This window comes from Otolemur garnettii, unplaced genomic scaffold (assembly GCF_000181295.1).
Source record: "Otolemur garnettii isolate 467f Iridium unplaced genomic scaffold, OtoGar3 scaffold00023, whole genome shotgun sequence".
NCBI classification, from domain to species: domain Eukaryota; kingdom Metazoa; phylum Chordata; class Mammalia; order Primates; family Galagidae; genus Otolemur; species Otolemur garnettii.
This window is the reverse complement of record NW_003852418.1, coordinates 7051113-7067444: the sequence shown is the minus strand read 5'-3', so window position 1 is coordinate 7067444 and position 16332 is coordinate 7051113. Positions and strand designations below refer to the sequence as shown.

The following is a 16332-nucleotide window of genomic DNA, read 5'->3' as shown; positions in this document are numbered from 1 at the left end:
TAACACCCTGGGGGTGGTCAGCAAGGGCCCCCTCAATGATTTTCTTGTTTGTTCTGTGAAATCTCACTCACCTCCTGGAGGGGTGGGGTGGCTGGGGCTGGAGCCCTATTTCTTTCTGTCATCATTGTGAGCACAAGCCCTCCTTTAGACGGGGCTGTGACCATCAGGTGTGGGAACCACCATCTGTCCTCATCAAGGGATGGGGGTTTGGGGAGGGAAGTGACATTTTCATTAGCTTTGGGGAAACTTCAAGCCCAGCCCAGTCTGTCCCTGCTGTTGTCTGATCCTTTGCCAGCTCAAATCGCATCATTCAGGCAGCAGCAGAGAGGGTGGAGTTTGGGGCCTAGGGGTCTCTAGGGGATGATTTTATTTTCAATCTCTAGGCCAAGATCACGCACAGAGGTACCATGGGAGGGAACCATTTCCACTTTCCGTCTCCAGCATCCCCTTCATACTAAAGGGAAGGGGCCTTTGGGCTCATTAATCCATCTTCATTTTACAAACAAGGAGGCGAAGCCACAGCACCGGGGAGGAGCCATCCCTGGGGCCACCAGTGCATTCAGTGGCACCCCCACCTGGGTCTCCAGGCAGGTGGAGGTAGGGACACCCCTACCCACACTTCCTCCTCCCTTCACTTAGGCACCTCCTAGTGGCCTGAGAACATGGGCAGGGCAAGTTCTAGCCCATCAGAAAGGTTAGGAAACTGGGGCCCAGAAACAGGAAGAAACTCAGCCGAGACCCCTCAGCAAGTGTGCAACAGAGTGGACAGAAGTAGGACTCCATGGCTCGTACTTCAGGTGACAGGAAGACATGTTACCTTCACGGCAGTAACTTCTGGGCTTGAGTTTGGGAAGGGATTGCCAGGAAGACCAAGCTGTCCTGGGGGTCTTGCCCAGCTGACTGAGGGTCTGTAGGATTTGATCCAGGCCTTGCCGTCTGGATGGAGAATCTTGCTGAGGGGCTGTACCCTGTCTGGGACCAACTGGAGGGAGAGTTAAGCTCCTTCCTGTGGCTGGGAGCACCAAGGGGCAGCATGGTGCTCCTCAGCCTGGGGACGTCCTCCCAAACCTTCGGGTGTAATGAGTCCTAGCCCTCCCCTAGTGCTTTTCAGACTTTTGTTTTCAGAGTGCTTTTACCTTGAGTGTGGCCTTGGGCCCTCACAAGAGCCCCTGGGTAGTAGGGGAGGGCCTTTGCTGTCAGCCCCATTTTAAAGAGAGGAGTTGAGGGCCTGGGCGGGGAGGTGCTTGCCTGAAGTCCCACTTAGACAAGTCAGTGGCTGAGCCAGGCCTGGAACTCAGTTTGTCAGCCCTTCAGGGCTCTTCTGTACAGGGAGGTGAAGGGGATAGTGTCCTGGGTGGTTGTGCTTTCTTTAAGCTGGCTGACTATACCATTTAAATCAGGAGCTCCTGGGTGCATTTCAGCATCAGAAACAGCACCAAGTCTCGTCCTCTTTGGAGGCACAGCTGTTGCATCAGGCAAGGTCACCTGCATTTATTTATTGAGCAGCAGCAGTGCCAGGCCCAGGGGACTGAGCTTATTCCTCTGTAGTGATTCCAAGGCCCTCTGGGAGGGCCCCGCATCTGTAGAGCAGCACTTCAGAGTGGACAGAAGGTGTCCACGAGCTCCCAACACTCAACCCCCATGAGGTGGGCTGGTGGTACCCTTTTTACCCAGAGCTGCTGTGAGGACAAAGTGGAGACTTGAACCCAGGGCTACAGGCATTGCCTCTGGAGCCAGTTCCCTCGATGGCTGCCTCCTGAGGGGGTGGTGGGAAGGCAGGGCCCTGGGTCCTCAAGCTGGGGGCCTCTCTCCATCCACCCACCTTTCCCCTCATTCCCTCTTGGGGAGCAGGAGCTGCCCAGGCCTTTTGGGAGGGAGGGTTTTCAGGGCCCCTGGGTTGCAGTGGGTCACATTGCATTGTGTTCATGACCATGTAGCTCATGTTGAAAATTAAAAGTTTTTGGCTTTTCTAACCTGACTTGCTCTTGCTTTGGGTTGAAACAGTTCTAGCTGGGAAGCTAAGGGAAGTTGGTGCTTTAAGGGGCTGAGTGTGACAGGATTCTAGGGCACCGCTCCATGGGCTTTGTTAATGCCCCCCTGTGGTACAAGGGCCTGTTCCAGAAAGCCCTGCCAGAGATGCAGAAGAGGGGCAGGGATTCTGAATGAGCCCACTTTACAGATGTGGAAACTGAGCCCGGGGAGGGGATGCAATCCCCCAAGGTCACATTGCTGGTGATCAAGAGCTTATATCACAGTATTTGGCTGTGTCCAAGTTCATGTGAGCCAGTTCCACACCACACACTAGGCACAGAGGACAAGAGATGGCTTAAACAATGCAGAGGCTGGCTAACTTGTCCACACAGGACCATGGGCAGGGCCTTTGGCCATCTCTGTTCCCAGGGCTTGCAGTGTATCTGGCCTCACCCATTCTGGTGAGGATTCCACGGTTGAGAGTTGTGCATTTCTCCTACAACACGGAAAACAGCCTCTTCGTACAGAAAAGTTGCTCTGAAAGGCCAGCTGGTGACATGGACCTGCACAGAGCTTCTCCTGGGTGTTGATGTGGCCACTGTTTCCTACACACTGGACTACAAGGGATTTGCTCCTGCAGGGTGGCTGTAGAGCCTGGCTTGTGCTTATGATGCGACTTCGGTATATTTTTGGAGAGGAGGGAGGGGACTAGCCACAGAAGATGATGAGAAGCTGCTTGTGGTGGAAGACAGCACTGAGGCCCCTCACCCTCCCTCCAGCAAGCCCCGGGGAGGGTGCACAGGCAGATGAAGGCGATCCCTGCCATTCCAGGTCCAACTCCGGCCCAGAGCTGTCAGATGGACCTCCGCCGGGCTCGGGGCGGATCTGTCTCGCCGCCGCTGCGCCCGGTCTCAGGGCTCGAGGGGGGCGAGAAGCCCAGATTGTCGCGGGCGCATGTCTCCAGCTGATGCACACGGTGGGAGACTGAGGCGGAGCCCCCGGGGTGGGGCGGGCTGCCGGGCCGCGCGAGGCCGCTGCTCCCGGGCGCCCCCAGGCGGCGCAAGCTGGCGCGGCCGGCAGCGCGCTGGGGCAGGTCGGCGCTGGCTGCGAGGAAGCGCAGTACCACCAGGTTGAGGAAGGCGCCGATGACCGTGAGCCCCAAGAGGATGTAGAGGAAGCTGAAGGCCACGTAGGGTGGCTTCCTTTGCAGCGCCTCGTCGCTCTGCAGCGCCACAAAGTCGCCGAAGCCGATGGTGGTGAGGGTGATGAAGCAGTAATAGTAGGCGTGGAAGAAGGTCCAGCCCTCGAAGTGCGCGAAAGCGGCGGCCCCGAGCGCCAGGGTGGCGACGCACGCCAGCAGCCCGGCCACCACCATGTTCTGGGTGGACACGCGCGGCCGCCGCAGGCCCAGGCAGCGCTTGGCCGCCAGCAGGAGGCGCCACACCAGCGCGTTCAGCCGCTCGCCCAGGCTCTGGAAGGTGACCAGCGTCAGGGGGATGCCCAGCAGCGCATAGAACATGCAGAAGACCTTGCCCGAGTCCGTGCCCGGCGCGGCGTGGCCGTACCCTGTGCGGGGAGAGCGGAGGGGACCGCTAGTGAGTGTCCAGCTCCATCTTACAACATCCAGCCTGCTTGCCTGGTGCCCCGCCCCATCCTCAGCCCCTGGCAGAGCGTCTTCAAATACTAGTTCTATCTGGGTCATTCCTCGGCTTTAAAACCCTGCGTGGCTATTCATAATCGTCCCCAAACTGAAAACTAGCAAAATCTCCCTCACCTACTTTACATCTAAACAATGGCACCCTTTTCAGCAACAGAAAGGATGAACTACTCTTAATTTGCAGCAACAAAGGGCAGATCTCAAATATATTATGCCAAGTGGAAACTCAAAGGGCTACCTGCTGCAGGGTTCCATTTAAATGACATTCGGAAAATGGCAAAACGATGGGGACAGAGAACAAATCTGTGGTTGCCAATCATCGCGTCTGGGGGAGAGGTTATCTCCCTGTGAGTTGCATGACAGAATTTTGGGGGATGGAAATGTCTTGGTCATGGCTGCAGTTAAGCAACAGGTATTCATTTATCAGAACTCACAGAAATGTATAACTGAAAAAAAGTGGTGAATTTCGCTGTATGTAAATTATGCCTTGAAAAATAAAACAAAACCTTTCATGCTTTCCCAGTGTCCACAGGAAAGTCCCCGTTCTCACATGGTGTCCAAGCTCTATCCTGAAAACCTCCCACCTCCCCAGTTTCACCCCCTTCTCCTTACATCCCACATTCCAGCAACACCCCTGGCTGTTTCTCCAACCTGCACTGTCCCACCTCCACAGGCCTTAAGTTTTTTTCCTCCCCTGGATTGTCCTGTTCTCCCCTCCCCTTCTACCATTCAGCCAGCTCTTGCCAAACACCTCTTGGTTCTGGCTCAGTTTGGTGTGCTGATTCTTTACTGGGTCCCCTCACTGTAGGAATGTAAACACGATGGCTTCCTCCAGTCCTGAAACATGGTGCTATTACCCAGGAGTCAGTGGACATGTGCCTTTTCCTGGGGAGAAGAGCAATAGCTTCCATGACGTTCTCCAAGGGGCCCATACCCCAGGAAGAGTCAGGTAGATCTTCCCCAACAGAATATACCTCCTCTAGCAAATTGGCCCCATCTATCAAAAAATTAAAATATATAAACCCTTTGACCTGTGAAATTCCACAGTTAAGAAATTAGCTCCAGACTTGGCGCCTGTAGCTTAAGTGGCTAAGGCGCCAGCCATAACCAGAGCTGGTGGGTTGGAATCCAGCCCAAACCTGCCAAACGACAATGACAACTACAACCAAAAAAGAGCCAGGCATTGTGGCGGGCACCTGTAAGTCCCAGCTTCTTGGGAGGCCGAGGCAAGAGAATCCCTTAAACCCAGGAGCTAGAGGTTGCTGTGAGCTGTGATATCAGAGCACTCTACCCAGGGCAACAGCTTGAGGCTCTGTCTCAAAAAAAAAGAAGAAGTAGTTAGCTCCAATATACACACACATGTGCAAAATGTCTGTGCACATGGGTCATCAATGCAGCACAGTTGTTCATAGCAAATGTGAGCAACAACCCCAGTGTCAGTCAACCTGGTTAAATAAATTATCATTCATCCAAATGATGGAATACTACACAGCAGCAGTTCTCCACTGGGAGTGGTTGTGCCCTGGAGGGAATGGCAATATCTAGAGACATTGTGTTTGTCACAAAAAGGGGTGCAGAGGCTAGGGATAGTACTAAACATCTCTCAATACACAGGACTACCCGCCATAGCCCATAATGTCAGGAGTTCCCAGGATGAGAAACTCTGCTAAAAGCCATGAAAAGGAGGATGCAGCTTTTTAGGAACTGATATAAAAACATCACTGAAATATATTAAGTGAAAAAAAGCAAGAGGCAAAACAGTGTGTGTAATATAATGTCTATATATCATGCATCTATATACATATTTCATATATAAAGAGAGAGAGAGAATATATCTGGAAGGTTGAGAAACTGGTAAGTGTATTTGATCCAGGGAAAGGAATTTATGAGCTGAGAGACAGGATGGGAGAATTCCTTTGCATCCCAAACCCTTTTGTACCCAGTGAAGTGTGTGCTACATGCACACAATTTTAAATTGCACAGGAACTTTATGGCCACCCTGTATAACATTCATATCAGCCCAGTAGATATATCAGGGTTGCCAAAAAATGTCTATGCATTATAAGAGATGTTACCTATGTATTATACCTTATATTACATATATACTCTGAGCTCCTCTTGTAACTGCAGGAGTCAAACGTGACTGCATTCATCTTTTGTTATTGGTATATATGACTACAATTGTAGTAGCTTTTTCCTTTCTTAATATGTTGTATACATTTTTTTGGCACCCTCTGTACTTAAAGACCTATGGCTCCACGTCCACATTTTGATTGCATGGTCCCTATTATTTAGCAGGCCAGAGTGGGGGGTGGATGTGCCCATCAGAAGACTTTGAGTTCTTTGAGGGCAGGGACTATGGTGGTCACTTCTCTATGGCCCCAATCACCAGTGCCCTTTACAGAGCCTGACACAAACTACAGGCTCTGTGACAGTTTCCTGAATCATACTAAGCTGAAAGGGCACTAGTGTGAGACAGACAGGGGCCTCTTTAAGAAGAAGAAGCCAGGAAGTGCTGTTTCTAGCTGTTTAGGGCTGACAGGTTTTGGCAGAGGGTGAAATGAACAATGATAATAACTAAACATAGTAGGTACTTCACATAGATGATCTTTTTTCTTTCTTTCTTTTTTTTTTTTAAAGACATAATCTCACTTTATCACCCTCGGTAGAGTGCTGTAACGTCACAGCTCACAGCAACCTCCAACTCCTGGGCTTAGGTGATTCTCAGCCTCCCAAGTAACACCCGCCAGAACGCCCAGCTATTTTTTGTTGCAGTTTGGCCAGGGCTGGGTTCGAACCCGTCATCCTCAGGCGCCGCCCTACATAGATTATCTTATTTAACTCTCTCAATGACTGTATGAGATATTATCCCCCATCTTACAGATGAGGAAACTAAGTTCACAGGGAGGAAGCTGCCCAAAGGTCACAGGGCCTGAGCTAATAACCACTATCCTCATTGCTTCTTAGTGCCACACTTCCAGCTAACCACAACTCAAACTCCTGGGTCCTGGCCCCGGGCTCTCCACAAGACTGGCTTAAACAGGCTCAGCACTGCTAGCACCGTGGTTACAATGCCAGCCACGTGCACCGAGGTTGGTGGGTTCCAACCCTGTCCTGGCCAGCTAAAACAATAATGACAGCTGCAACCAAAAAATAGCCAGGTGTTGTGGTGGGCACCTGTAGTCCCAGCTACTTGGGAGGCTGGGGCAAGAGAATCGCTTGAGCCCAAGAGTTGGAGGTTGCTCTGACCTGTGACGCCCTGGCACTCTACCGAGGGCCACAAAATGAGACTCTGTCTCTTAAAAAAAAAAAAAGAAAGAAAGAAAGAAAAAAAAAAAAGGACTGGTTTAAACTGGTGGACTGTATAGCAGGTAGTGGTGCCCCCAAGTGGGGTAGTGGCGCCCCCAAGAAAAGCCAAAACTCTTGTTTTATTCTTTGAATCCTTACTCTACTCCATCCAGGCTCCAAGATGCTTGTCAGAAGGGAAGGGTCAGGAGAGGGAGTAGACCAAACCTATCTGGGAGGCCTCAAAAGAATAGGGAAGATGCACGAGGTGGGTGGAATCCCATATCAGTGGTCACAGTGACAGGGAGGGTCTCAGGCTAAGCCAAGCTAGGAATACAGGGGTGTCCACGTAGACAGGAAGGGACAAAATGGCTGAATGAGACTTAGGGCCACAGTTGACAAATAATGAATTATTATTACTACTTAATGTGCCTATTCAGCCACAGGGACTGGGCCAACCATTTTCCATGCTTGACCTCATTTAAACCTGGCAACCACCCAATGAGGTAGGAACAATTGCATTTTGCCTTTGAGGAAACCAGGGCTCAGACAGGTACAATCAATTGCTGGAGAAGGCATGTGGCAATAGAGATGAAAAAAGAACTGCAGTCTAGGCTCGGCGCCTATGGCTCAACCGGCTAAAGCGCCAGCCACGTACACCTAAGGTGGCGGGTTCGAATCCCCAGCCCGGACCGCCAAACAACAATGATGGCTGCAACCAAAAAATAGCCGGGCGTTGTGGCGGGCGCCTGTGGTCCCAGCTACTTGGGAGGCGGAGGCAGGAGACTCGCTTGAGCCCAGGAGTTGGAGGTTGCTGTGAGCTGTAATGCCACGGCACTCTACCCAGGGGGACAGCTTGAGGCTCTGTCTCAAAAAAAAAAAAAAAAAAAAAAAAAGAACTGCAGTCTAGGCAATTGCAGAACTTGTGCTTTTAACTCCACCGCAAATCCCACAGCTCACATTCAGTAGCAAGGGTGTTATGGAGAAACTTTCTCCAAGGTGCAAGCTTCCAGGCTAGTCCCGGACCCTGGGATTGCCTGGATATCTACAGCGAGAGCCTGGGGAGTGTGGCTTGGCACCAAGCCTGGAGCCCTGCAGAGCCTGTTTCTCTCCTTTCCTGTGACCTCAGGCTTCGGTTCGGCAGGTACCAGCCAGACGGTAGTCATGGCAACAGCTGGTGGTCCAGATGCTGAGGAGGAACTTCCCTGGATCCCTGAGGATGAGGTCCAAAGCTGCGGTAATCTGTCATTCCTTTAACAAATATTTATTGAGCATATTAACAGGCCAGGCACTGGCCATTCAGCAATAACTAAAACAGACCAGGACCTCATTTTCTTGACATAACAAAATAATCACCATTATAATACAAAAATCAATCTTTTTTTTTTTTTACAGCTCTCCATGTGTCAGGCCCCATGCTAAAAGTTTCTGCGTATATTATCTATTTCATAACAATGTTCTTACCACTGCCCTAAGACTTATTAGCACTCTTATTTTACAGAGAAAACTGTGGCTCAGAGAGGTTAAGTAACTTGTCTACGGTCACACAGCTAACTAGAGGCAAGTAGCCAAGAGACGACTCCAGCCACTTGATCTTCCAGCCCCACTTCATCTGTCGCCAAGCCCCTGGGACATTCTCTGTGTACTCCCGGGTCAGCCTCTTGGCAAACTTAACTTACTGACTCCTTCCGGCCCCATTCTGCAGAGGCTTGGGGAGCCGAAACGACTGTTCAAAGTCACTCAGCTGGGCAGGGGCAGAGGTGGGACTGCAACCCAGAGGCGCCGGGCGGTTCGGCACGGAGCGAGCGCGGAGGGGAGGCGCCGGCGCGGCTCACCGATGGTGGTGATGACGGTGATGGCGAAGTAGAAGGAGCCGGCGAACTTCCACTGGCGGCCGGCACGGTGCGGTTCGGCCTGCCGCGCCAGGCGCTCCAGCTCGCGGTAATCCTCGGCCGAGAAGCCGTACTTCCTCCGGAACTCGCCGCGCTTCTGGGCCAGCAGCCGCTGGCGGCCCCTCTCCGCCTCGGACTCGAGCGCGTCGAAGACGGCGGCGCCCACCAGCAGGTAGGACAGGATGCACAGGATGAGCGCGGCCGTCCGCGCGCTCTGCTTCCTCATAGTGGCGCCCGGGACCCGCCGGGCTCCGAGCCGCGACCCACGAGCCCCGAGGCCGGTTCCTTGCGCCCCGACGGCAGTGCGCTGGGTCGGCCCGGCTCGCCCCACGCCGCAGCGGGGAGAGGGGCGGGGCGGCTGCGGGTACACAGGGGCGGGGCTGGGCGCGGGCACAGTGCAGGTGTGCGGGGCGGCCGGGACCGCCTGTCGCACCTCCGCGGTGTGCTTTGTTTATCCTCCCCTGTGCCGGGACTAAAGTGTCTGCAGACAGTGACATCTGAAGCAAACCCAAAGCCTACGTCCACAGAATTCCTGTCTGCCACTAACTCGTGCTGTGACCTCAGCCAAGTCCGTCCGTCCGTCCTTCCTTTTCTTTCCTTCCTTCCTTCCTTCCTTCCTTCCTTCCTTCCTTCCTTCCTTCCTTCCTCCCTCCCTCCTTTCCTCCCTTCCCCCCTTCCTTCATTCAGTCACCTGACAAATATTTACCATGCTCCCACTGGTGCAAATAAGATTCCTGGTGAAAATACAGCTGCTATCCTAGCAAGCAGGGTTGGCTAACACAAGGCAATTTAAGACAAGAATGGTAAAGAAGGAAAGGGGTGGTTTATTGGAAGGGATGGGCACCTCCAGCTAAGGTGGTCTGGGAAGTCACCCAGGAGTGAGGGGAAGTGGGGGAGAATCCAGGCAGCAAGGGCAAGTTTCTGCTTAAAAGCAGAGCCCAGCTTGGCTTGGCAGCTGAGAACACCAAGGCAGCAGGTGTGGCTGGAGCCAAGGGAATTGTGATGCCCATGGCAGGGAGCAGAGGGAAGATAGGGACTTACAGGTTCTCACATAGGTTTATTGAAAGCCTCAGAAAGGCTGTTAATGGGATCACAAGTACACACACACACACACACACACACACACAAAACACCACAATGATCTGATACACTTTTTCTTTTTTAAATAAGAAAACATCTGGGCTCGGCGCCTATAGCTCAACCGGCTAAGGCGCCAGCCACGTACATCTAAGGTGGCGGGTTCGAATCCCCAGCCCGGACCCGCCAAACAACAATGATGGCTACAACCAAAAAATAGCCGGGCGTTGTGGCAGGCGCTTGTGGTCCCAGCTACTTGGGAGGCGGAGGCAGGAGACTCGCTTGAGCCCAGGAGTTGGAGGTTGCTGTGAGCTGTAATGCCACGGCACTCTACCCAGGGGGACAGCTTGAGGCTCTGTCTCAAAAAAAAAAAAAAAAAGAAAACATCTGGTTGTCATGTGGGGAAAGGTTGGTAGCTCAGAGCAGAGGCCAGTTAAGAGACAAGCATAGTCCAAATGTCTGCTGAGGCTGGCCTGGCCCATGGCACTAGAGCTGGAGGGGAGTGCAGGGACCTGGGATGCGCTTGGAAGGTGGAGCTTGGCACTCAGCCAGCCTCATTTCCCAGCCTTCCTTGCACTCAGGAGTGCCCGTATGATTAAGCTGTTGCCAGTGGAATGGGGCACATGCCACTTCCAGACCTGGCCCATGAACCCCGGACACACTTGCAGAGTTCCATCCGCTACCCTGCAGACTGAATACAGAGACCCAAAGTCTTTAGAAAAAGGTGGGAGCCTGGGCACCAGTCTAACACATCAGGTGGCCACCTGTCCCCAAAGAACACCCATTTTGAACTTGTGTTCTGTTGAGTTAAACCCCTAAGGTGTGGGAGTCAATCTATCCCCACAGCTGGTGTTACCCTTAGACATGGAGCTTGCTGATGGGTTGGATGTGGCAGGTGAAGTAGAGGATTGAGGATGGGCTCTGGGCCTTTGACTTGAGCATCTGGGTATTTGGGGAACCTTCCATTGATCCCAGTCCCTGAGGAGTCCACTCCTGGCCCCCAGGACCAAGGGGATACCCTTTTCAGAGTCCTAGGTGGGCCTGCCTGGAGACTCTGGGCAGAGCACCAGGTGGCCTCACCATCTGTGGGGTCCAGGGGCACTGAGCCTTGCTGAGTCTCAGCTGCGGCCTTGGCATTGCTCACCAACACCTGTGACTGCTCCCACTTCTGTCCCCACAGCCACCTTCAATCTTCAGCTCTTTGCATAAACTCCTGCTTTGCCTGGAACAATCCTCTCCCATTCTGCTCAATAGCCAACATTTACTGCATGCCCGCCAGGAGGCAGGCACTGGGTTGAAGTGCTTTACATATATTAATGCATTAAGCATCATGTCTGTATACGATAGGTACAGCTGGCCGAAGCCCGTTCATTCTTTAGCTTTCAGCTTCCTTGGACATCTCCTTCCCTGAATTTTGCCCAGGTGGCCTCCTTTGTGCTCCTGGAGGCCTCTGGCATCTTGCATTCCTCTTGCAATGTAATTCACATATTCCATATCTGTGGCCCTGCCTGAAGGCAAGAATCCAATCTCGGTCACCCCTAACTCCCCAGCACCCAGTCCTGGCACAGACCACAGGCTCAATGACGAGGACAAAAGAGCAGCAGCAGCACAAAGAGTTTAAGAGCATGGACGTTGCCCCCAATTGCCTGGGTTCATATTTCACTTCTGTTGCTTGCCAACTGTGTGAACTTGGGATGTCTCAGTTTCTCCATTAGTAAAAAGGGGCAAAAAATTCCTAGCTTATAAGGAGCTGGGGGAGGCAGAAGATGTCACCCTCCAAATGATGCCCACGCCCTCTGCAAACTGTGTTCGATTCCATGAAAAGGGGAGTAAGGTTGCTAATCAGCTGACCTCCAGAAAAAAAGATTATCTTGGACCATCTGGGTGGACACAGGGCCATCACCAGGACCCTTATAATTGGAAGAGGGAGGTGAGAGAGAGATGGCAACCTGAGAAGGGCTCAGCCTGGTGTTGCTGGTGTTGAAGGTGAAGGAAGGGGCCACAAGACAAGGAAATTGGGCACCTTCTGGAATCTGGAAAAGACAAAGAAACAGATTCCTCTCTAGAGCCTCCAGAAGAAATGCAGCGCTGCCGAGGCATTCGTTATAGCCCTGTATAGAGCTTGAGCCTATAGGACTGGAAGACAATAAGTTTGTGTTGGGAGTAATTCATTACAGCGGCAACAGGGGATTCATACAGCAGCGCTTGGCCTTGAGGGTTTGCCCAGAAGCGTCGGCCACTATCATAGATATCACAAGTGAACAGGGATGCCCAGGCCTATAAGGACCTCGGACCCTGCGCCTGCCCTGACTTGGTTACCAGTCAGGATTAGAGCCCAGTGCCTGCTAGACCCCACCATTCCCAAAGAAGCAGGATGGAGCTGGGTGGCCCAGAAACAGGGTACTGGAGGCGAGGGTGCTGGCGCTGCAGTTTCAGCCTTATTTTTAGCAATGGCATCAGCAAGTTTGATATTCTGACTTCTGCTCAGACTTCAGAGGACAGAAACCTGGGCAAAAGTCTCAGGGGGGTGGGTGGGTAGGACACCAAGAGGGGCCTGAGAAGAGCTGTGGAGACAGTGGGATTGGGAGCACGACCTGTTCTTAGCAGAAGGGCAGGGCCCACTCACAAGAAAGTTAATGAGGGTCTGGACACTTCACAGCTGGAACCAACAAGACCTGGGTTTACATCCCAGCCCCTCCACTTGCTAGCTGGGTGTCCATGGACAGAACACTTCCACTCGCTGTGCCTCAGTATTCCCATCTCAGAAATGGGGGTGATGATAATGTTCACCACATGGGACCAGTGACAATATAAAAGCTATGTTGTACCACTGTCCTGGCACCCTTTACCTAGGAGCTATTTTTCCTTTCTTTTCACAACTGCCTGCAGATGTCAAGACTTTGTTTCTCAGAGGCAGGGGGAAAGCGAAAGCCTCTGTGCCGGGCATATTCACAGAGATCACTCATGGGGCTCTCACCTTTCAGCCCAGGAGACAGAGGCACAGAGAAGATACCTGACTTGCCAAGTCCTCCCAGCCAGGTGGTGGCCTAGCTGGGATTGTCTGGGTCATGACCCTTCAGCTCAGGGTCTTCTGGCTCCCAGGTCCTGATCCTTGTTAGGCAAGATGTTGCTGGCTTTATGGCCCCCTGTCATCTCCCTCATCCTCCCTTTCCTCATCTCTGAGATGGGGCTAAGGATTCTCGGCTGAGAGGTGTTTTGTCGACTGTGCCGACTGGGGGTGGGTGTTGTCGGGACCGTGGGGGAGCTGTCTGGCCCTGCCAGGCAGGTGACTCTGCCCTGTGTGTAGCATTTTTGGCTCCGTGGCTCTATTTTAAGCCAGAGGAGGTTAAAGTTTGTGTATGTGTGTTTCTCAGCTTGGAAAACTGTCAGCAAGCAGTCACCAAAAACAGCAACACCTCAAGGCACCCCCTCAGGTCGCCCTCCCTCTGCCGTCTCCCCTCCTTCCTCCTTTGGAGGCGTGAGGGGACCTAGTGATTTTCCTCTGTCCCATCATGCAAGAGTTTCACCTCTGACCCCTCAATGAGGCCTCTGGTTTCCTTCTTCCAGAGCTCCAACGTGGTCAGCTTTGAGGACTACAGAAAAGGTAACCCCTGTTCCCAGCGGGGCACTCCTCAAAGCATTTCATGTTACTTCTCAGTATAGAATCTTCTGGCAGCTTTGTGATCCATTCAGGCCTTGTCATTCCAATGTCAGGGAGGCTCAAAATGGAGGAGAAAGAGAGAGAGAGATACATCTCTCACCTTAGGCCAGTGCTTGAGAAAGAACATGGGTTTCAGAGTTAGCCAGACCTTGCTTCCATCTTGCTCAAGTGACTTCACCTCTCTGAGCCTCGGTTTCCTCATCTGTTCCCTGGGGGAAGGAATATCTGCCTCACAGGATTCCTGTTAACAGGATTCAATGGATGTGTGAGAAGTGGTCGGTGTAGAGCTGTGCCCAGCAAATGTCAGCACCTTCTCCAAGTAGCTAATTTCTTCTCTCCCCTTTTCAACGCTGCCTCTTTCCTTGGCCTACTGGCATTTTAAGGGATTGATTTTTGTACTTAGAATATAGTTCAGTAATTTTCCAGAAGGCCAGAGGGGCCAGGTGTTTTCTCAGAGAAGATATCTCTATCTCTATCTCTCTCTCCCCTCTCTCCTGTCTCCTAAAACAATGGATTATATTTAACCTCAGGGGACAGTAGGTACCAGCTCTTTTGAGATGGCAGCTGTGGTCCTTCGGCAGCCTGATTACCATATAGGGTTGCAAGATATTAAAAGTTGCTAATTTAAAGAATGTTATGGATAGTATTTGGGGGTCTCCCAGAATTTTCTGGGCGTTGAAAGACAAAACATATGGTGTGGGGGACCCAGAGAGTTAGAGCAAATACGAACAATGTTTGTCGAGTAGTTACTGTGACCCAAGGATAAGGCAGGCATCAGTTCATTTAATGCTCATGACACTGTGGAGAAAGCCCTTTTAATCCTACCCTGCAGAGGAGGAAACCAAGGCTCAGAAGGATGCAGTGATTTGTTCAAAGTCCTGTAGCCAAGGGGGAGGGGGCCGCCTGCCTAGCTCTTGCTCTAAACAGCAGCACTTCCCTGCCGGCGACGAGCTTAGCATGGTGCTGGCACAGATGGCAGTTGCTACCATATGGCAATTTGAGCTCAGCTGCTGCCGACAGGGGCCTGCCCCCATTCCTCCTGCCAAGGTCCACCCCGCCCTTCCCCAGTCAGCATAATGTATCAGAACCCAGAGATGCCTGAATCAAAGAGGGCGGGGCTTGTGTTTCAGACGACGTCATGGCCTGGAAAGAATCAAGGCAAAGAAATAAAGAGTCTGAGATGAGAAGGAAGGCGTGGGCTAACGCTCTGTCCACACCCGAGCATCTAGCCATGTGTGGCCACTTACGGTTATGCAATTAAAAATCAATTAATTGAATTGAAATTTCAGTTATTCAGTCCCGCTATCCACTTTTCAAGTACCCATTGGCCACGTGTGCTAGTGGCCACTGCATCGGACAGAGCAGACCATCCCCATTGTCATGGAAAGTTCAACTGGACGCTGTGCCTCAGAAGGTAAGAGCGCAAACATGAGACCAGACTGGCTGGTTTCAAATAATGGCTCTGCTTCTGCTATTATCCTGGGCTTCAATTTATTCCCTATAAAATGGGGATAATAATCCTGTAGAAGCCAGTGTATCCAGCTCAGTTAGGATCACAGGTTAGTCAGTTAATCAAAGAAGCAGGGAATTTTCAATGATGTACTCCTTAAACCTTTTATTCAACTAAAAGCACACACATGTGCCCATTTGCCAATTTATTCTTTACGGGCGGGTCTGTCAATTGGCTTTGCACTTTGCCCTCCTTACATAAACTACGCGCAGAATCCCTCTAGATTATCGTGGTTCTTTTTTTGCAGATTTTCATAGTTGTGTCTTCCACACCTGATTTGGCAGTATTCTTTTTAGCAACTAGTCCTTAGTGAGTTTTGATAAAAACAAATCTCTTGTGCACTTATACTTCATCAGGTTATGGAATATCTAATTCAAATACAGCATTACAGTAACAAGTGCGGCTGGTGCAAACTGGTTTGGGAACAAACCCAACAGACACTTGGCAAGTATGCCATTCGTGGCAGAGAGCCAAAGAGGACATAGGGGCCAAAGAGTGGCTTACAGCCATGAAAGTCAATATGCCCAGGACAGTAGTGATCCATACAGACAGAATGGAGAGCACTGGCTAGCCTGGTGAGCTGGTTAGACAGATGGGTAAAAAGAACTTTTTTGCACTAATCCTTGAAAACATGCCATAGTGTAGAGTTGTCTCAGGAAGATACCTACCCAGCTAAAGACTACATTTCCCATAGTCCCTTGCAGCTTGGTATGATCATAAAGCAGAAATGGTGAGAATGACTTCCAAACATGGCACTTAGGAAGCAGGTGAGTTCACCATCCCTATTTTTGTTTTTTTTTTTTTTTTTTAATGTTACAATACTTCTAATTGTTGTTTGCAAAATTAACTCAATTTTATTTAAATATCTCTATCCCTATTTGAAAACAAGATAGGAGGGATAGCAATGCCCTAGGAGATGTCTTTACCTGACTGAGACATGACTATGAGTCCATGATGTGTCCTTCCTGTGAGAGTCACATGACCTTGAGGCGATAATTGCATCCCTTGCTTGGCTGCAGCATAACTTCAAGGTGATTGTCATGTGACCTCCCTGCCCTTCACACCAATGACTTGTGATCCTTGACGTGATCATCACGTGATCACCACTGAATCACATGTCCTTCACATGACATCCACATGTCCTTCACATTATCATCATGGGATCATCAGGTAGTGATGAGATGAAGGACACAGACATGCAGAGATCACATGAAGGACACAAGGAAAGTTTTCATGTCACGTAAAGGACATGAAAACATGGTCATCACGTGAAGGAAAC

At 51.3% G+C, this 16332-nt stretch overlaps 1 protein-coding gene across 1 annotated transcript; it reads right to left on the bottom strand.

Annotated features, from left to right (window-relative positions):
• Positions 1–2692: 2692 nt before the first annotated feature.
• KCNK15 (potassium two pore domain channel subfamily K member 15) lies at positions 2693–9046 on the bottom strand. The gene is made up of 2 exons (XM_003787623.3): positions 8749–9046; positions 2693–3537 (listed from the first exon to the last, which is right to left on the bottom strand). The coding sequence occupies exons 1-2, from the start codon at positions 9029–9031 to the stop codon at positions 2825–2827; spliced, it is 996 nt and encodes a 331-aa protein (XP_003787671.1). The 5' UTR covers positions 9032–9046; the 3' UTR covers positions 2693–2824.
• Positions 9047–16332: the final 7286 nt, after the last annotated feature.